Raw genomic sequence first — 22,547 nt, 5'->3', positions numbered from 1 at the left:
AAAGAGTATATATATCTTAAAACAAGCCTGCCAAAATCCACAAGGAGAATATTTATTTTTCCATTTCTTTTTAAAATAATTATTAACAAAACACATTGTCGATTTCTCACTATTCTACCCCTTTCATTCAATAGCATAAAAAAATAGAAATCAAAAGTAAATTGTATTGAATCTCTCAACAGATATTCAGACCCATGAAGTGTCATTGCAGCAAATATCAATTCAGAGAAAAAAATTTGCTTTTAATATGATTAAATGTGCTCAAATGATGAAAATGAAGATGATGCAAATGGTATAAATGATGACTTACCCCTGCTGGAGTCTTAAGAGGAGGAGCTCCACCCCAGATGTGAGGGGTGGAGGCCTGGTGGTATGCATCAGGTTTATACAGCCAGTGATGCTGATCTTCAGTGGTAGGACTGTGCAACAATAACACAAAAATACAGTGACTAAACTTGTGATAAATGTTACTTGCACTTGTTAATAATTTAACATATGATCTGCATGGAGAGGAAAAACATACTCAGTATACCTGTCTACAGAGGATGTGTCACATACCACATACATGTATGCCAATATATAATATATTTGTTTTGTTTATGGTTTTGGGGGTGTTAAACCACATATAACATTGAGTTCAGAAAGAATTATAAAAACAAATGGAAAGAGATCATAAAATAGGGAAAATGAAAAAAAAAAAGATGAATGAGAATGGGTAAGGAAGATGTATGTATGTCCCTTTTTCTTTTTTCTTTTTTGAAAAAGAGACAGTGTACGGAAAAAGAGAGGTGTAGTAGAAAAGATGGGACATGGAGAGAAAAATAATGGGAAAGTACAGAGGGGAAGGGAAGAAAAAAGGACAACGGGAATATAAAGAAAAAGGGGAAATATAAAGAAAAACAGGGAAAAGATGAGATGGGAGGGGGTGATAAATACATTTTACAATGAAGACCTAGGGTTTAAAGTAAAAATCAGAAATTATCAAGAAAAGGAAGCATACCTCTGTCTAGGAGATAATTCTGGTGAACAGCTTGAGAGCGATGAAGATTCTCTAGAACTTGGAATTGATTGAACATCGTCTTCTAACAAGTCATCTGGAAGAGCCTTAGACAGCAAGTCCCTGAGCTATTAAACAAATTTGAAGAGAAAAAAAACTTTGTTGGTAGAAACTAGAAAGCATCAGGAATAAATTGATTGAGACAATTGTGTAAGTGACATGGGCATTTGTAACAGCCACAATTACTTCATCTGTACTTCACCATTTGATAAAGGGTTGGGGTCGCATCTGGGTTTAGTTAGGATTAGGGTAATTAAATGTATGAATAGAACTTGGTCAATGGTAGAATTTAGGACTTCCATTGGTGAACGATACTGATCACTCTTTGTTGCCTGGAGCATGTTGAATAGAATCCTGGCACATGGTAATGGGAGATTATATAGATTGTTCCCCCCCCCCCCTTTTTTTTCAACAGACATTTATAAGGTCTGAACTTAACTTACCTCAAAGAGCAAACCTTTAATGTCTCCCACATTTTGCAAAACTATCTCTGTATCCAGAGATTTGAGGCTGCTGAGCAGACTTGTGACTTTTATTCCTGGTGCTTCACCTACCATACCTCTGACAATGTCCTCATTATATACTTCAAAAAGTCCAAACAATATTTTTCATTTCAGCATCACATATCCATTGCAAAGAGATATCAAAAGTTGTAACATTGTTTTGTTGTTGTATGGTCTGCAAGATGTGATTTTGACCGTGAGATGACCAAAGAAATTGATATCCGTATCACAATGGCAACTTCCATACCTCCATATATGAAATTAACCATTAGTAATCACACAGTCTTGGAAGATAAACAGTCACCAACAAAATAATCCAGAACTTAAAATCCACAAGAACAAAGTTGATTTGATCCCTTCAATGAAAATTTGGAATGGACTTTAAAATATTATTATTATTATTATTATATAATAATAATTGTATTCCAATATTTGTATTCCAACAAGTGATTTACAAAAAATGGTAGAAAGTTGCCAGGGCGTGCAGATCAGCCAGTGACATATTACCCCACTGATACTGATAGAGACTCTAGGTTCATCTAAGAGATTAGGACAACACTGAGCCTATAATTATCCAGAAGCCACAACTCCAGGAGACAAGTGAAGGGGGTAATATGAATGAATGAGAGGAAGAAGGGCCTAAGTCCGGTATTTTGGCCTTAAGTAAGGCCCAGCAGTTTGTTGCTGGCAGACCATTCTTCCTAATGAATGAAAGAGAGATAAAAATCTACTCCGTATTATCTTTCCAAATGAACCAAATGAAACCATGCACAAAAGAAAAAACAAATGCATTTCTTTTTGGTGTGTTTGTGTTAATAAACCAAAAGCTGTTTGATGAACTTGGGCCTTTCTACTTCTCATGTATCGATGTAAGCATAATCAATGAGGCATGTCATTGGATGAGATTTGTCATGTGACCTGAAATTGACTTACCGATACCTATTCTATGGCCTGCTCAATCTTACGAGTTAATCCCCTCACGGCTCCAGGCCCCTCCCTCTCATCATGATCAGCACTTCAATGGTGTTTCAAATTTCTTTCTTGTTAACTCAAGCAGAGCAAACACCGCAATCGCTCCTATACTTATTGTTAACTTCATATCACTTATTGATTTAGAAATGCCGGTAAGCATTGACTACGTAATGGACTTAATACTATCAATAGCGGCTTACAAGGTGAAAGAGCTTCTGAGAAGTGGTTGATAAGAAATCGAGAATTCCAGCCTTTGTATCAAAATGGATTTCAAAGCAATTATGAATGGTGTAGTTAAGTTTGCATATATGTACATGTATGTTTACATATATCAGTCAAGTAAACATTAAAGGTAATATCCAAAAACATTTTTTTAGTAGGCAATGTGAAAATCATTTTAATTGAAAACTTTCTTTAAATCCCCTACAACCTAGTAGTAGTACAAGAAGAACAAAAAAGTTGTAGTAGTTCATGTAAATCCATGTTTCCTAAACTGCTTTTGCCAAACATACATTGGAAAAGAAAAGATTATTTTTTCCTATTTTTAATTTTTTATTTCAATTGAAACTTTCCAATATGATTATGTATAAGACACATGAATGCCTAATTTAACCACTTTCTTTTCCCCAAATTTATAATTGCCTTGATCTGGTGCTTGTACATGTACATGTATATCAAGGCACCACAAGTACACATGTACACATAATTTACCTCTTTTCATGAAATGATTACAACAATATGATTTATTCTTGATAAATAAAGGTTATACCTTCTCAGAACTTTATTGATCATAGTCATATAGAGAGTGATCAATAAGTCCTTGGAAAATAAATTAAATAATATTACTATATCTATCCATCAAGAATTAATCATATTGTCACATCCATTTGTAAATGAAAAGAGGTAAGAAAAATTTATTCCAACTTTAAAAGCAACAGTGTAAATATACCGTTTAGGTAGTAAATTAGCTTTATGTATTGCCTTGTATTAAATTTATATGTGAGAGGATACATCTCACATATTGACAAAGTTGATAGATGAAAACAAAACAATGTTTTATTGATTGCATGAAGAAGAAAAAAGCCCAGAATAAAGGTCAATTAGGTCACACTACCAGGCACCAGCCCACCTGACTCACATACTACAGTTCCTAGAATTTAAGAAAAACAAACATGGGGTTGCGCTTTGAAACTCCACATTCATGTAAAGTGACTTACCACATATCACTGATCAAATATTTGAAAGAAAAGCAATCAATGATTTCCAAGTAAGATCAATTCTTACTCCCATTCGTTGAAAAAAGCATGATATAGATTTGCTACAATACCTTAAATAAATATTTCATCGCTAATCCAACTAAACCATGAAAAAGTAGGCAGTTTTTAAGAATTAAATACACCTACATTTTTTTCCCTCACAAAATTACTATTTATTTTACTGTTACTGTCCCTTCAGTGACTTCATAAGGTCCCATCAGGGTGTTGAACACATGATGTATGCCGACGACACACAAATGTATCTGATACTGAAGCAAAGTGAAATCGCCAGTGGGGTGGTGAGACTGGAGCAGTGCATCGCAGATGTGAAATTCTGGGCTCGTGATAACAACCTCATGCTTAATGGTGCCAAGACAGAACTCATGCATGTGACGTCAGCCTTTCGAAAAGCCAGTGAGCTGCCAGATTTTGAAGTCAACTGCACTACAATCAATCCATCAAAATCTTCTATTAATCTCGGAGTCGCAGTGGATGACAAACTTACCATGAAGCAACATGTTCAGAAATCATGCAGAGCCGCTTCGTTTGGAATTTACCGGATCGGAAAACTCCGAAAGTACCTAGACCAAAGTTCTACTGGGCGCCTAATAAATGCATTTGTGACATCACACATTGATTACTGTAATAGCCTGTTGATAAATCTACCCAGCTCACATCTAACCAAACTCCAACACTGCAGCCCGTCTCACGCACAAGAAAGTACGAACACATAACACCTATTCTTCGTTCTCTTCACTGGCTCCCCATTCCACAGCGCATCCAATTCAAGGTACTGCTTCTCACCTACAAGGCCCGTAATGGACTTGCTCCAGCATATATCAATGGACTCATTTCACCAAAGGTGCAAACCTCCTCCATCAGGCTCCGCTCATCATCATCTGTTCATCTTCAACTATCATCTGGTCCTCGAACTCACACCCGCTATGGAGATCGTGCCTTCTTTGTATGTGCTCCTAAACTCTGGAATAATCTCCCCGTCTCTGTCCGTGAATCCCCAACTCTTGACACTTTTAAACGTAGACTTAAGACCTATCTATTCAACACGAAGTAATTGTCCATCATCATACCGTATTTATAACCACATGTCCTATCTTCTTGTAATTTATTTATTGTCTAATGTGCATAATTATTGCAGTTTCAATAATGATACTTAATTATTGTATTAACATTTTCATTATCATGTTATTGTTATACATTGTTAGTTAAGTAATTCGTCCAAATTAAGCGCATTGTTCATTTCACGTTTCTTGTTGATCCTTATTACAAATTTAGTTTAACCGTACTTTTCATTTCACTTGTTTTGTAAAGCGCTTAGAAACTGTACTTGTATACCAGTGCTATATAAATCTTAAATATTATTATTATTATTATTATTATGTTACCATCTTTTCTTTATTCTAGTCTCGTTTTTTCCTCCCCTTTTCTTCTAAAAAAACCCAAACTTTTTTTATGTTATTCGTTGTTTTCTTCTTTTCCTTTCAACTCTACTTTAAACAAATATTTCATGGTTTAATTCTTTTTTTCTCTTACATTATATGCCTACACATGTTATCCATTATTATCCATTTGTTATTTTATTTATTGCTTTTCTCCTTTCACTTTCTTCTCTTTTTATTATGTTATTCATTAATTTTCTATCTATACTATTACTAAGTCTATTCTTTATTTTTATCCATCTCTTGTCTTTTCTTTCACCTTCACCTTAACTTTCACCTTCTCTTCTATTAATTTGTCCTTATCTTTATCTTTCCATTATCTTCTCTTTCTAATTTCCTTACCTTATTCTTTATTTTATCAGTCTATCAATTTCCTTTCTAGCTTTCCTGATGTCATCTTTTTTTAATCCTTCTATAATTATAGGCTTCAGAACTTTATTGATCAAGTCATACATGTATACAGATTGATCAATAAGTTCTTTGAAAAATATAACTTTATCTATCCATCAAGAATAAATCATATTGTTACAACCATTTAATAAAAAGATGTAAAAAAAAATTATTCTAAGAAAAAAAGCCTAGAGTAAAGGTCACTTAGGTCACACCACCAGGCACCAAACCCAGTGACTCACATACTACAGTTCCTAGAATTTAAGAATAACAAACATCAGATTGTACTTTGAAACATCACATTCATGTATAAGTGACTTACCACAGATCCTACAGTTCCTAGAATTTAAGAACAACAAACATCGCTTGCGCTTTGAAACTCCACATTCATGTATAAGTGACTTACCACAAATCATCAATCAAAGATTTGAAAGAAAAGCAATCAATGATTTCCAAGTAAGATCAATTCCTACTCCCATTTGTTGAAATAACCATTATATTGATTTGTGGCAAATGTATAGATTAGTGTCTTGCCAAAGAATATTAGTGCCGCGGCGGGACTCGAACTGCAAACCGTGTGATCGACAGTCCGGTGACATATCCACTCGACCACGGCACCTTCCTTGTTTAATATTCTGTTTTCATCTTTTCTTTATTCTAGTCTTCTCTCTTTTTTCTCAACCTTTTCTAATGTTATTCTTTTTTTTCTTTTCCTGTCAACTCTACTTTAAAAAAATATTTCATGGTTTGATTCTTTGTTCTTTGTCTTACATTGATTTCTTTCTACATGTTATCTATTAATCTATTAGTATATATATTGCTTTTTTCCTTTCACGTTCTTCTCCTTCTATTATGTGATTCTTTAATTTTCTATCTACATTAGAAATATTCTTAGTTTTTATCCTTCTCTTACTTTTTTTTCTATTTCGATTGTTATTCCTTGTTTTTCTCATTTTCATTTTTCTTTCATCTTTATCCTTCTTTTTTTTTTCTCTTTCTATGCATAACCTTAATTTATTCTCTGTTTTATCATTATATCATTTTCTTTCTATCTTCCCTTATGTCATCTTTTTTTTTTCCTTCTGTCATTTTCTCTCTCTTTTAACGTGTTTTTCTAGTTTCTAGCCTTCTTTATGTTATTCTTTGTTTTCATCATTATATCATTTTTATGTTTTATCTTCCTCATGTTATTCTTTGCTTTTCCCTTATTCATCTCCTCCTCTATCTCACCCTTGTCTATCTCTCCCTTTGCTATTCATTGCCTTTACGCTCAGTCTGTCTTCTTCCCTACTTGTCTTTTCTTATGTCATTCTTTGTTTTTCCCCATCTACATGTACATGTGTCATCTTCTATTCTATTGTTCCTTTTATCTTTACCATTCTATCTTTCCTAACATTATTTTTAGTATTTATTATTCTATCATTTTCTCTCAGTCTTTCTTCATGTTGTTTTCATTTTGTTACTGTAGTCTCTTTCTCTCTTTCATTACTTTCCCGCTTCCTGGCAAGGTTTGCTTTCACACTGTTATTTAGAATATATTTCACCTGAATGTTCTGCTGTCATTTACATTTATCCATTATGTTTTATTCAGCATGTTTCCACAGAAAACTAGATGGACCTTTGACCACGCGCAGTCGAAAATGATGCCTCCGCCATGGAGCAATTTTACAAACCAAAACAGAAGCGAGCTATTTTTGGAAACATAATGAGCCCTATGACCTGTGACATTTAACCTCGTTACCCCCAAATTTAATCAGTTCATTGGCTCTGCAAGATAAATACATGACCTAAGTTTGGCGGGAATCCATCAATGGGTTCTTGAGATAATGCGATCACAAGCTATTTCTGCATACATAATGAGCTATGTGACCTTTGACCTTTGACCTTGGATCTCGCGACCCCAAAATCTAGTCAGTTCATTGGCTTTGCAAGGTTCATACATTTGGCAGGATTTCATCAACGGGTTCTTGAGATAACGCGATCACGAGCTATTTTTGCATACATAATGAGCCCTGTGACCTTTGACCTTGGATCTCGCGACCCCAAAATCTAAACAGGTCATTGGCTCTGCAAGATACATACATGACCAAAGTTTGCCGGGAATCCATCAATTGGTTCTTGAGATAACGCGATCACGAGAACGAGACGTACAGACGTAAGTACAGACGGACGGACAACCCGAAAACATAATGCCTCCGGCTACTTTGTAGCGGAGGCATAAAAAGTGGAACACGGATTATCTTTTCCGGAATTGAAATACCGTGTCGCAACGACACGGTATTAAACTAATCTGTTTCCACAGAGTGCAGCATTCTGATTCGCCCCGATTCCGTGTTCCAAGTCAGGCAAATACTGTGTCAATCGGACGTCAAGATTCAACCTTTGACCTCGATCGTGGATTCAGATCTACACAGGATTCTATGCTATTCTATTGTGACGTACATTTTTCATTGTTACGTACAGCGCGTATATAAACATAGTATTGTATACGCGTATTTCAAAGTATTTTTCAACCAATCACGCTCCAGTGGCAATTGAGGCTTCGCGCGCTCTGATGATTCGCCAGACACGGTTTGTCGCTGTGTGTTTCCACAGCAATTTCACAGGGAGTTCGTTGGGATCGACACGTCAAGATCCACCTCCAGAAGTGGATCTGATAATCCGTATCTCGGTTGAATAGACATGACATGCTTGTGTTTCCACAGGAAAACTGACACGGTATGACACGGTATGACATGGGTAATACTGTGTCAATGTTTTCTGTGGAAACAGGCTGATTGAACCAACCATGTGACATCAGATCTTACTTTCCTTTAAGATTACATGATTTGTATTACACATTAAAAATAATAATATATGACCTAAACTGTACATCCAAATCTAAAAAGGTACAATGCCCTACAACAGTTTGGGTACACCTGTAATCAGAACTAAATTTGGTATCAAACTAAAGAGAGTGAGACATCAGTATTCAAGTTGACACCAGTTTAACAATAGACCAGTTCATGGTTAGCACATGTCCCAAATGACCCCGAATATCCACAAGTCTTCAAAACATGAAGAGGTCCCACTTTGTACATTTTGAAATAATCACTCCTACAGCGATGGAGGTGCTACATAAATAGCCTTTGTTTCCCCTTTTCAAAGAATACTTCCACCTGTGTATCATGGAGTGCACTGCTTGTGCATAAAAATTAATAATGATTACATAACTTTCATGAGCACGTATCCAGTATTTTGTCTCTGTGTATTTCACAATTTGGTCTGCAATGACCTTTCTCTGCTCATGCTCAGACTGCAACTATGAACTGGCTTATTGTGAAGTGTTTCAGGAGGCAGTCATGTATTAAAAAGTGCAACCTACCCCTAAAATATAATTCCCAGAGTACTGAGTATATATGGTAGCAAAAAATTCATAGTCCATAATATTTCTCACACATTTTTTCGCGACATGTATTTAAGTGTACTACTTGTAAAAATATAAAGAAAATAAAAAATGCGAATTCTTCACCTGTTCAATAATACTAAACCCACAACAAAGGAGTGGTAAACCAAACAAAGTTGCAATCAACATGTAAAGGCAAAAAACAAGAACAAGAACAAAATAAAAGCTTAAAAAACAAAAACACTTTTTAAGAATTGTGTACCTCTTGTTCCCTGTGAAGGTCATCAAATGCCAGCTCTTCTTCTTGCTCTTCCTGCAGGTCTGGTCCATCAAAATTAATACTCTCCCCCGGGTGAGCCATTCCTTCCCTCTATCTTTTTATTGATCTGAAATATTCCCCAATGAGGTATCTTGCAACTTCCTGCATGTAAACATGTTTGTACCTGCAGAGAGAAGAAGAGGTATGGTCAGTCAAACATTTGTATACCTCTCTGCGGTAATGCATGATTAATATATTAAATGACATAAATGTTTCCTGATACTGATAGACATACACTTAGACGCAAAAGTGGATGAATTTGAATAAATCATAATGGTTAATACATGATGTATACTTGTAATGTCAGGAAAATATGTACATGTATATAAAATATGTACCAATTGCGATGCATCATCACAAAATTCTAGCATACTATAATGCATGTACTAATAATGGTGATGCTGATGGCTTCTACAGCATCTGTATCTCCCTCGCCAGCTCAGGTAGATATTTGATTAACATTGAAATCATATTCAATAAAGATTCTAAAATAAATATTCTAAAAAAGAATGAAACGCCAATAACACCAAACAACAGCAACATATTGATTATTATCTATATAAAGCTTCCAAGTGGTACAATAAATCAATGTATTCAATGTCTTTAGCGCAGTACCCGGATGACCAACCGATATTGTTTTCGTATTGCTCAGTCATCCGGGAACTTCAACTATTGATATCAATATCACACGAAAACAAAGCCATATTTACTGAGGTAGATCTAAGTCAAATTTTGTTATTTCGCTAGTCAGAATAATAACGATAATAATAATATTGTATGGCTTTGTTTTCGTGAGATACAAGAATATTTGGCGCTAGTTCTGAAGTCTATCCAAAAACTCCGGCGTGGAGATACCCTACTAAAACTTTCCCAAAATGAAGTAAATAAATATTCATCAAATGTCCAAATAAATGTCATTGAAAAGGTGTTATCCTATTATGTTTCTTACCTGTTTCGTGTCAATTTTCTTGTTTTTCTTTGAGTATTTTCCGGAAAATTGATAGAGTCTAGACTCTAGGTCTAGAAATATTAGTAGAATCTATACACTTTTTCACAGGTTGCACAGCAAACCGCTGCACAATACAAGTGCATACTGATGGTGGGTTGCGGGCGGGCGCACACCTGTGTGAAGTTATCTACCGTAAACATGTTGACTTTTAAATCATGACCATTATTTGGATATTTGATGAATATTTACTTCATTTTGGGTTCATGTTCATGTTCATGTTGCTGTTCATTTTATTTCCATTTCTCGTATAAAAATACATTTAACAATACATTATACATATAAGCAAATATATAAATATAAATAATACAAAGAATATGGAGGAGCCAGCAGAGGCCATTTGCCTTTCAAAGGCTGGGCTCCAGTGTCCTCAGATAATAATACAAAGTACAGAGAAAAGAAACCATGGGTAGTAAATAAATAAACAAAGGTATGTTTTAGTACTATCTCCACGCCAGAGCTTCGACTTACGCCAGGTCAAACTAGACCTAGAGAGTAGAGTCTAACTTAGTCCTAGTTCTATAAAAAGCTATTAAACTAAGGGGCGCTAGTGTAGTTGCGTATCCATTTTTTTAGCATTTTAATATTCATTCTAAATAAGAGAATTTTAGCCCAATTATTTACTAATTTTAATCATAATCATATATTGCATTTTCCACTTGAATTTGGATCACATCCAACATCGGAAAGCCTCCGTTTAGGGCTTCGATGTCGACATCGTCGCTCAGTACCGTCTCTACGCTATAGTCCTGCACCTCAAACTGAAGCTATCAGTCCAAAATCATGCAGACTTCTCGTATGGTTTATGGTATTACGCGCATGCACGATACCATAAACCATACAAGAATTTGAATAATTTTGGACTGATAGCTTCAGTTTGAGGTGCGGAGCTATAGCGTAGAGACGGTACTGAGCGACGACGTCGACATCGAAGCCCTAAACAGAGGCTTTCCGATGTCAGATGTGATCCAAATTCAGGTGGAAAATGCGATATATGATTATGATTAAAATGAGTAAAAAATTGGGCTAAAACTCCTTTGCTAAGAATGGATATTAAGCTGCTAAAAAAATGGATACGGAACTACACTAACGCCAACCAAGGTTGGATAGACTTCTAAAATAGAGTCTAGCGCAGATATTTCACCCAGTGTCATACAGAATAGGAAAGGATGTTCAGAAATTCAAGCTTGATACTACCGGTACTTGTACCTTAGGAAAAATTAAATTGAATCCTGGTTCGTAGTACGGGTGATATTGAACACGGGGGTTATTAGTTTTATAGGCTGACCATGGCATGAAACTAAATAGGTGGGCCCATTATTTTCAGGAATCTTGTCTATTTGCAGCGAAAACAATTAGGATAGTCATAGATTTATCTTTAATTCTGTTTAAAATGATGGCTCTTAATATCTGGTAGACGTCATACATTTTAAATTAAAAGGATTCCCTTCACTGTAGCAATTAAAATAGATCATTCTCTCACCTCCCGATCAAAACAAGCGCAACACAATTTCGCCCACAGATCCATTCAATATCCCCGCCATATTCTCGGCAGCTGATTCGCATTGGTATATCGCCCTCTGACGTTTTCTACCTAGTGCAGCTGATACCAGAGTTTACTATAATATTCTAGTAGTGAATTTTTCAGTGAAGTTGGGTACACAATAAGTATTGTTATAAGGTGTTTCTGATTGTTTTGCTTCCTTTTTCAGGTTTGTAATAAACCTTTAAATATTTCTATAAATTTGTACACATTTTTATGTTTCCACAACTTTTCCAATGAGAGACGGGGAAAATATTAAGAAGCTAGTGGAGGAGTATGAGAGAATGACAGGCAGATGGATTAGAGGAATATAAGAACTTAGAGGTAGAGGAATATGAAGAAGAGAAAGAGAGGTAAACAAGAAGTATAATTATGAAGACAGAAAGTGATGAAGAAAGAAGAGAAAGATTGTAAAGAAAATGAAACAAAATCGATCTCCTGAAACAGTCCTGAAGATGGCATTGTCTGTAGGTAAAGATGAAAGTTGACTTTTGATACTCATTCATTAGCAGTTTTTTATATGATGGGTTTAAAAGGGATGATAGAATAATGAACACATGTTGATAGTTGAGCTTGGAGTTATAAATCATTCAATGAAGAGTATTTCAAAAAATCAAGTGAGAAGGTAGTGTTTTGATATCTCTTTGAAAACAATTACCAACTCCATCAAACTACAGTATTTGTGTTTGTTTGTAAATGTTGAATCCTTGATTCAGTAAAATAAAATATTAATGTCATTAACATCATGAAGAGATCGGAGTTTAGTGGCTAAAATTAAATTATTTTGATATAACCATGGTCCATGATAACACTCTAAAATGAGATAGAAGTGTCAACCAGAAATGGTGTCTCCTTATGGGGTTGCAATGATCCCATCAACTTTCAAGTGTCCTGCATTAAAGAATACCGGAAGGTCAATTCTGTGCAATGTGTCTTGTATGACATAGACATCTATTCATTTATTTCATCCAAAAATGGAGGGAAAAAAAATTGACCATTGGCTTATAATTCTGTATTGTATCACTAACCTTATGAAATAATCTCACACAGAGCTTTTTTTCAAGTTTTAATGATATAATGAGAAAAAGACAGGTGTCATACAGGACAAATTCTACAGAATCATTAACATATGTAAATACTAACACTCATACAGCTGTTTTGATTTTAAAATACATATACAAATGAAATAAGAGAAAATCAGTGTATTTAGGGGTGTTGAACTGTTTTTTAATGGTAGACAAGCCAGAAAGGCACAAGCAATCACACAGATTAAATGAAGAGGTATGTACAATAAGGTGATAACTACATTCAACTACATGTACATTGATCTAAACATCATAACAGAGGGTCATATGTTACAAGATCTGAAACACAAATACAATATTAGGTGAACTCCAGTAACTAGAAAACCCCTGAATGTCATAGCTTTGACGCCATACAAAGTCACAAAAATAAATGATTTGAAGAGTAGGCTACGTTGCAATTGCAATAATATTCAACGCATTATTTTGAGCTAGTTTGAGTCGATATTAAGGGGAATGATTTGAGAAAGGAAATTGTTTTCAGCCATGAATCAATATCCAACAAACTTGATGTAAAAACAATCAAAGACCAAGATTAAAAGAACAATGAATGAACCGTTCAGTAATTAATGTGGAACTTTCATCTTCTTTTCACTTGTTTTAATATATTTTTTCAGGTTACAAGAGAGAACATAGTTCTAAAATAAAACAATCCCTATATATTTTCAATCACAATGAATGATGCCAGAAACAAACCAGAACCTAACACGAGACATATCATCCAGCCTAAAGATACCTCCTGTACTTTATAAAAATACAGATATTGTTTAGCACAATGATTATAACATTTCTAGATAAAAGTGCAAACAACACAATGCTTTGACATCTCATTTGTGTCTCTTGATCATGAAGCCCCATTTGCTGCTCTCCTTAAAACAAGATTGAAAAGCCCTTAGTAAAACACAGTAAACCATTTTCCTAGCACTAGTTGATCATTAAACAAACAAAAAAGGGAATTTACAGGTTGGCCAAGTATACATTGGGGCATAGTGTACTTGAAAGCCTCTTTATTTATAAAGTGAAATCATTGGTAAACACATAATCAGGATGACTGGTTATTTTACATCCATTCTTGAAGTCTAATTTTTTTAACATGTAAACATGATGAAGCCAGTATATACAATTTGTAACTCTACAGCTGTAAGTAAAGTAGTAAAATGAACGAATATGATTTCATGTACATGATAAATATAAGAACATTTACCCTATTATCATTAGATGAACACAGGATTGGTGGCTTAGTCAAAACCCTAGCCCACAAGTATAGTATGCCACTGACTGTCGACTTCTAGCCATGTAAACCATAAATTAAACACTTCAACTTGTCATATTAAAGCAACATTTGATCACTTCCTGAAAACTTTCCAAGACATGTGTGACAGAAAAGGGGATTAACCTTATATTTACCACAACTGTTTTACAAGCTCCTGTCAGTGCCTCTTTGTGCCAATAATGTAATGCTTTCAACACACAGAGAGTAATTGGTAGCTACATAAACAGGAACAAAAATCTCAGACATATTAAACGCTATAAACTGTCTGAGGGAGTGCAAATTGAAATACTGGTACAATATTTTTTTCCATGATAATTACATTACAAAGGTTACGTAAAGTGTGCTGAATACTCATATGGAAAATGTGAAAATAATCATGTGTATATTTGTAAAGCACATGCTAACTCCACTTTTGCATGGATTTTCAAAAGCTGTTTCTACAAACAGAACGCAGCATTTGCAGAGTGGCGTAAAATATTGAGCTTAGAAGCAAGGGTCTTACAACTCCAGAATGTGCAAAGAAGAAGATTGATATCATGCAAGAAAGGAAAAGAATGGTTTCAATCTCAGGGACAGATGTCCTTTTCTTTCTTTGTCCATGAATAAATGAATAATTTATCAGATTGTGAAAAAATATCTGAAATCTTGTCCACAAAATCACTGTTAGACCCTTTTAACACAATGCATCATTCCAAAACTTCTTAAAATTTACTCCTTTCCTCGTTGCTTCAGCTTCATCGTCTGTGGGTTTAAAAAGGGTACATTGCTATTGGGGTAGGGAAATAACAATATTTTGTACTTATCAATCATTTCCAATGTACCTTTAGCAAATTGCATCCTCTTTTCTTACTAAATTTACGTCACATTCACTACCATCGCAGAAGAGTGAAAAGAATCAGAGTACAGCTATAGCTCACAAGACCTACACTTTACGAGACTGACAGCCCACACAACTGACATGTCAGGTCGTCAGTCTCATGGCCTTGTCGGTTCCATGGGATGTTCTATAGAGGAGAAGAGGTAAAGTAGAGGAGAGAGGAAGTGGCACACATATTGAAGTGCTAAGAACCCATTGCCTCATACAATGCTCAATGGTCAACTAGCAAAATATGTACTTAGTCGACATGCAGCATATCTGTTAAGTGATATGATGAACAGTGATTGAGAAAACGATATGCCTCAATGAAATATCTAACCATAAAATAGCAAAAAGGTATCTGATATTCACTTGTAAATATTCAACCTAAAATTTGACCAAGATTTTCACCTTAAAAAAAGCAGAACATACTTAAACTGGATGCATTATTTTCTTGGGAAGCACTAAAAGAATTTCAGCTGAATTTCACAACCATTAGACCCTACTATATATTCCCAGTGCATGGTACGCTTAGATAAAAATCTAATTATGAACATCAATTACAGGAAAGCAGCATATTAAGTTAAGGAGGTCTGAAAAATGTGTTCATGGAAGCAATCACTCTTTCTACATATGCTTTGATTAGCGTATCTACTGATTGATGATATGCTGAAGATGTATTTTCCTTAACCTTGTGAAAAAGCAATTTGTGACATCAAGAACACAAAGCAGCATCCAAAGAGAAACCTTAATGAAATCCTATCTAAGCCTGGTTGATACAACACAACATCAAATAGCACATGTGGGGCATGTTCACAAAATACTAATACAGCTGAACTATTTCATTGTGTTCTATTTCAACATAAATGTACAAATCGGGACTAATGGTAGTTGTAGTTAGTCCTTTCAATGGCATCATATTGAGATTGAAATGGTTAAGAATCATATGAAGAAGTCCAACCTGCAGAAATTTGCATAAAGCCTCGTTCACCAACACACACTGCTGTATACTGTCTTTAAAAAACCTGCTGGGCCACAAAAACAAAATTTGCTAAGCGAACCAAGCCTCACTGCCTCATGTTACAGCATTTTATAACATAAAGAACAGTACCCCTTTGGGGGTCTTCATGCCTGTGGCTACTGTTTTTTCTCCCCATTTGCTATACGCTTACATGTTGTTTTTAAAAAAAAAATATTTTGCCAAAGCGGATTTTTGAGGCAATTACCTAGTCGTGTATCAACGATGATTTTCTGTGGTATTACATTGGTTGAATCAAGGCTGAAAGCACTAATAACATTAACAAAGAAAGTACACGTATGAATGTAAGTACATCACACAGAGACCCGTCATTAAAGATGATATGTTGTAAATCACTACAGTATAACACATTTGTTACAACCTCTATGTTAAATGCTTTCTATAAAAAACAGAATTCCTATTGCAATACGTAGCATAAAAAGACTGCAGGCTTCAGGGGGCTATATTTCAATGTTTTCCAACAATCCTACTTACATTCATTATACTCATTGACACTATGACTTAACAGCATCATTACATTACACTGGCAACTAACATTAAGGAGAGGGCAACAAGATGACCTAAAAGTTGATGATGGATGGGTGAAAACTAACAATTCAACAAGTAAAACACTCCCAATTTATGCATCTTTTTACATGAAGTGGATCACCTTTTGACATGTTTTCAGTTCATTCACATATGATAGAAAAAATGGAAAGGGAAATAAGCAGCATATCTATGTACATTTTTACAATGAAAACAAGATATAAAAACTAATAAGAACCATGACAGAAATCAGGCTAGCATGATTGAATTTCTTTCATAAAATGGGAATGGTAATAAGTTACTCGCTGAAAGGTGCAAACTCTTATATTTCAAAACAGAGTTGCCTTATTTGTGACTGTAATTTACGTGCAGTGACCAGTACCCTTACATAAGTGGATTGTGAGACACTTACCTAATAGAAAAATATTATCAAGAAAACATGGAATAATATTTTTTCTATTTACCGGTAAATAACTTATATTATTTGAGTATGATAATACTCAGTTGAAACACTACACCAAGAAGACAGCCTTGAAAGCCAAAAATATGTCTCCCATTTAAATCTTTTAGAAAGTTGCTTGTTGAATAATGATTGTTGGAAAAAGTGGCTGAAGTCACTTTGATCAGATAATGTACAACTGTATAAATGTACAATTATCATACCATACATTAAGGGGAATTCTTAAGGAGGTACCTTACAAAAGACTTTATTAAAACCTAACAAATTAGTTAATTCTATTTAAAGTTTTAAAAAGAAAAGAAAATAGAAAAAGTTCACTACCAATGGTTGAAAACAGAAGTAAGACAATTTCCAACAGTGATTGTCATCAGAGTATACAGTATGATTAAAAAACAATTTTTAAAAAAATGCCTTAAAATCGCCTGCATTATTTGGGGCAAAATTTAGGATAGATAAAAAGATTAAAACTACTACAAGGGATTCAAAATTCAAAATCGAGTACTACTCACAACAACGAAAAAGGCAGTTTTTAAAGCAAGACGAATATAGGAAAGAAGAAATTACAGATAATAATTCTATACAAAGATATGAGTTTTTCATAATATTTACAAACATATGTATAGATATTTACATGGGAAAACTACAAGTTGCTGGCATAAAAATCCCCAATTTGCTAGTCTTCATTTGTAAACAGATTAAAAAAAGTTACTCTCTTTATACTGGATGGAATTCCATAAGTTCATCTTTTCCTATTTTCCTTTTTAATCACTTCAAAGATATCAATTTATCATGATCTCGCCATTAATGGAATTTAAAAAATCAAAATGTCTTTAAAAAATCAGGACTTAAAAAGATTCAAAGAATTTGCCTCAACAACAAAAAAAATTGTAAAGAAACTTCGCAACCTGTTTGGTCCACCTGTTGATGCAATTTGTCTTCCATTCAGAGCAGTACTTACTTAGTTTTGGCACTTTATATGATTTCTTTTCCAACTATAAAAACAAATAAATAAGCATATGGCTAGGCAAGCCCCACAATAAAATAACAGTCAAATATCTTCCTTTTAAAACCATTTTTCTCGTTCTGATATAATAAAGATGAAAAATGGTAATTCTATGAAAAATTTAAAATAGAAGACCACTTGTAAGAAATATTCATCTTTCTTCATACCCCATGTAAGATTTCAAACCAAAACAGAAAAGAAAAGAAAAAGTGATCTCAAAATAAATGATTGAAATATTACCCTATTGAGTAAATAACAACTTAAATAGACTCTATCAATACCTACTTCATATCTTTTAAAACCAATTGAATGTAACCCAATTTGTTCTTACTTAAACTAGCATGAATAGCTATACAACTTATAATGTTCACTCAAAATATTCTGTTGAATAAAAACACAAGAAAATGTATAATACAACGTTCTTCATATTTGTAACTCTAAAATCAAGACTAACATTGAAAGCTTTGATTATGGCAGCCTTGTCTCGCACAAAGAAAATTGGCCATAAGTCTACTTACAGAGTATTTACACAATGAAATCAGATGAATGTTATTTACACAGCCTTAAAAGACAACAAGCAATTGTAATGAAGAGGTTTTGTTTTTTTACTTTGTACATGATAGTTAAAAATCTGTCATCATTCATAGAAATATTTCTGATTCTCTTTCTCATTTTTTTGTTGTTTTTTGCATTCTAGCTCACAAAAATACACTTCTATACAAGATTCTTTTATGGTGCTCTTTCTTGCTGGGGAAAGCTCTGATGTTTTTAGTCTGGAGGTAACAGCTCGTGGAGACGGAACTTCTCCCTCACATGCGGCCTAACGTCTTCGTTCTGTACCAGGTCCAAAAAAAAAAGGATCAAGAGAAATAGTTACATTTCATATTCAATTCTGTGTTTAGATATTGTTATTTTTGCATATCAATGTTGCATTAATGAAATACAACACACACTTACAAAATAAGATCAAATAAACAGCCATGAATGAAATCATATGCAGGAACATTTATAGTGCAACTAAAGATACTATTCCATGGAACCAACAGTGAGTGACATTTGGTTCAATAAATAGATTACAAACATAAATCAAGATTATTTTTCCTTCAGGAAACAAGCCTCCTATAAGTCTGGAACAACACTTGCCTGTACTAACCAACTCCTGAATAATTTCTCCTCTAAGACAACTAGCCCCATCTACTCCCCTTGGACAACTTCTCCATTCTTGCTTAACTTACCATTGACACAAGGCTTTCTAAGAACGGGACCAGCTTGAGCAGTTCTGAGTCATTGTCATCTGCAAACCAACTCTCAATGGGGATACCGTTCTCCAACTTCATAAGACAAGGGAAAAGAGGGAAAATATGCACAATGAATTGACTAAAACCTTTACATAATAAGTTTTCTAAAAAAGGCTGAACCAATAATCGTTTCAAATAGGTCTACAGTGACCTGAATAAATTTACTAAATTAATTCCCAAAGAATATTCACTAAAATAGCTAACACTCTGATTTTGATAGTGTCCATCATACCTGCCAACCTGAGACAAGAGAAATTAGGAGTAAATTTTTCTGGATGGACTACGAGGTCGCGAACCACCGAAGGATTGGGGTAGTAGCCCGTAGATGGGGGGGGGGGGGGTACACAGGACTTTAGGGTCTATTTTTTTTCTCTCCATTTTAATGGTGCAAATGGGCCTTTTCCTTCAACCTTTTCGCCCCACACATAAACAATTTTTGAAATGTGAACACTCACAAAACTACATGTTTCACTACCCACCTCAGTTAGGAGCCCTATTTTGCAAAGGTATATAGTAGTAGTAATCCAAAATAAATCCGAGGAAGTCCGGTAAATAACAAGCTTCCACGATCGCAGTCATCGTACAAGCATTGAAGAAAACACGCCAATGTATACAGTGTTTATGCACGGCGTATCAACTGCACATGTAATATAAATACACGTGGGCTATACGCAGGTATGAATAAACATCCCCAAATTGCTGATGTGAGATGCTTGTAGGATACTTTACAGGACAGAATGGACATTTTGCCATTGAAAATGGCGGACGCACACACAAAATATTAATTTAAAAAAAATTATTTAAAAAAAAATAAATAAAAAAAATAATAAAAAAAAATTAAAATAAAAAAAAAATCGGAGTTTTGAGGCATGCACTCGGAATTCGGAGTATGAAAAATGCGGAGAAACTCCGCCTTAATCGGGGTGGTTGGCAGGTATGGTCCATGCATATACATAATCTTCCCTGAATAGGTGATATGATTCTCCAAAGGGTTCTACTCCATTGCTCTTTTTATCTTAAGAGCCACATTATGAATTTGTTTACTAAAGTGTGCAACGTAAATACGATTTAAAGCATCCTTGCACTCCTTTGAAGACTACATGAGTAGCGGTACCAGGGTAAGAACCAAAGTTACTGTAATGAAGTATAATGATCCACTCCAGTATATTCACTACTCTACCATTACCTTGTAGACAAACAACACTCACTACCTCATTTCCATGAAGCCGCCATAAGTACACATTCACCAACATCCCACTGAATTTGTGTCAATTTTAATACACCACACCACTCTCTTTCTTCCTGTTTGTCATTCTTAAAGTTTTAAACCAATAAATCTACCTGATATCCAAATGCTTGAGGAGAGTTGTCAATGATGACAGTCTTGGTGAGGTCCCTTCCTAGAATGTTGAGATCCTTGATGTAGTTGCCCTGTACACAGATGCAGTGCTCTCGGAACAGACGATGCCTGAAGTAACAACAGTAGAACATCACAAGTAAATCGAGTATCCCAAAGAAACAAGAGGAAACAAGAACTGCACTTGTATATCGTTGTAACATGGTGTATGGATATGAACAGGTGGCCATTGGTTATATCAGAGACAGTATACTTTTTAAACAAGTTCTTAAACAAATTTATTGTTTGTTTTTGTGTTGTTGTTGTGATTTTTTTTTTTTTTTTTTGGGGGGGGGGGGGGGGCTTTCAGTTTATCTCATTCTTTTTTTTAATTTATTTCTATTTTTCCCTTTCTTTTTCACTTTCTTTCTCTCACTCTCTCTCTCTCTCTTTCTTTCTTTCTGTTTCTTCTTTTTTTAGATATTTTACTTTGTAGAAGGGGGTGAAGGAGGAATCCTTTTTTGTTTTAACCCTTTAGATTTTCTTTTTGTGATACCAAATCTTTACATGTAAACGTTATTTTTATGATTAATGGTAACATACATTTGGTAACACAAATTTTAGACTGCTAGATGCAACCTCCTGCACTCAAAGCCAGAACCCTGCAGGAATGTTTGACTTATGGTTCTGGACATAAAGTTCCATAATCTCTCACCTGACTAGCTTCTTTTCTGGATCAAGCAGATTCAACAGCTTATCTGCATACACTCTCTTTGATGCTGTGAACAAGATGATCTCAAAGATCTTTGACATACGCTCCAAGAAGTCACGAAAGAATGGTCGAGTCCTTACGTATACCTGGAGGGAGGAAAAACAAAATGGACGCTTGTAATTCTTGTCAGGTTATGCATTGTGTTGAGCATTATTTCACAAAGGCTTTATAAAGGACTAAGTGACCAAATATGACAAGGCACTAAACCGTTGCATGGAGTCATTTCCAGTTAGGGCTCAGTAAAGGGGCCAGGATTTGAAATTTTATCTTTTAGTATTGCCTGAAAGAGCATACTTTCTTCTACATAGTTTCAATTTCAAAAGCACCAAATAATCTAAAAGTGGTATTTTGGGTGGTCTGTTTTTAAGACCTGTTTGTTGGGTTTGTTGTAGTAATTTTGATTTCTTTAAGATCAAGGCTATTGGTCTCATTTTTAATTCCTATTAACTAAAAAAAAGTAAGCTCTTGCATTGATGATTGGTCAAAATAAAGAACACGACATGCTTAGTTTTAAGACAATTTGAGAATCACTTCGCAGAAATTCCTTTCAATTTCTAATCCTCCTTTTGTCACCTTGCACAATACCTTGTGGTTCAGAGTGTTGCAACGGACAGACTCTGAGCGCAGTTTCCTCTTATAAAGTAACATATCGTAAGAATGAACGTTCCTCTCATTTTTGATGTCGGATTGTGATGGGATATATATCATTTTAAAGCTGTGAATCTCCTCTTTTAGAATCTATCTAATAACAAAAATCATATAATCTGGTGAATCAGCATGACCAATGGCAAATAAATCCATAACAAACTTGCAATTTGCATAAATGGACTAGACTCATAATAGGATTGATTCAAACACCAAACATTTAGATCCGTATTCTACTAATTCAGTTAAACCCAACCCTGGGTATAAGATTATGTTTAGCAATGGAAAACTTATACCTCGGTCTTACTTTATTTGTAAAACTTGGTTTAGAACAAAAGATTTAGCCGAGTGTCAGGTTCAACTTTAGCAA

General features: G+C 34.6%; 2 protein-coding genes across 7 annotated transcripts in view; both read right to left on the bottom strand.

Annotated features, from left to right (window-relative positions):
* The window catches only part of LOC583262 (centrosomal protein of 152 kDa), a 28,152-nt gene extending 16,228 nt beyond the window's left edge, over positions 1 to 11,924 (bottom strand). For 2 of the 4 annotated variants that reach the window (XM_031000429.1, XM_031000432.1), the window contains exons 1-3: positions 1,501 to 2,849; positions 1,001 to 1,125; positions 311 to 419 (exon numbers count right to left, since the gene is read on the bottom strand). In XM_031000429.1, the coding sequence (XP_030856289.1) occupies positions 311 to 419; positions 1,001 to 1,125; positions 1,501 to 1,614 (348 nt within the window). In that variant the 5' untranslated portion in view covers positions 1,615 to 2,849. Of the gene's footprint in view, positions 1 to 310; positions 420 to 1,000; positions 1,126 to 1,500; positions 2,851 to 9,282; positions 9,464 to 11,828 lie in introns of those variants that run through there. The other 2 variants (XM_031000430.1, XM_031000433.1) reach the window with 2 other exon arrangements.
* A 1,169-nt stretch (positions 11,925 to 13,093) lies between these two features.
* LOC583286 (CTD small phosphatase-like protein 2-A) overlaps positions 13,094 to 22,547 on the bottom strand; it is a 34,794-nt gene continuing 25,340 nt past the window's right edge. For all 3 annotated transcript variants that reach the window (XM_783203.5, XM_011684240.2, XM_011684241.2), the window contains 4 exons: positions 21,476 to 21,618; positions 20,766 to 20,892; positions 19,362 to 19,457; positions 13,094 to 18,960 (listed from right to left, as the gene is read on the bottom strand). In XM_783203.5, coding sequence (XP_788296.3) covers positions 18,895 to 18,960; positions 19,362 to 19,457; positions 20,766 to 20,892; positions 21,476 to 21,618 — 432 coding nt within the window. In that variant the 3' untranslated portion in view covers positions 13,094 to 18,894. The remainder of the gene's footprint in view (positions 18,961 to 19,361; positions 19,458 to 20,765; positions 20,893 to 21,475; positions 21,619 to 22,547) is intronic.

This window comes from Strongylocentrotus purpuratus, unplaced genomic scaffold (genome assembly GCF_000002235.5).
Source record: "Strongylocentrotus purpuratus isolate Spur 01 unplaced genomic scaffold, Spur_5.0 spur5_scaffold_6, whole genome shotgun sequence".
NCBI classification, from domain to species: Eukaryota; Metazoa; Echinodermata; class Echinoidea; order Camarodonta; family Strongylocentrotidae; genus Strongylocentrotus; species Strongylocentrotus purpuratus.
The sequence above is the reverse complement of the archived record's forward strand: the minus strand, read 5'-3'. Positions and strand labels throughout refer to the sequence as shown.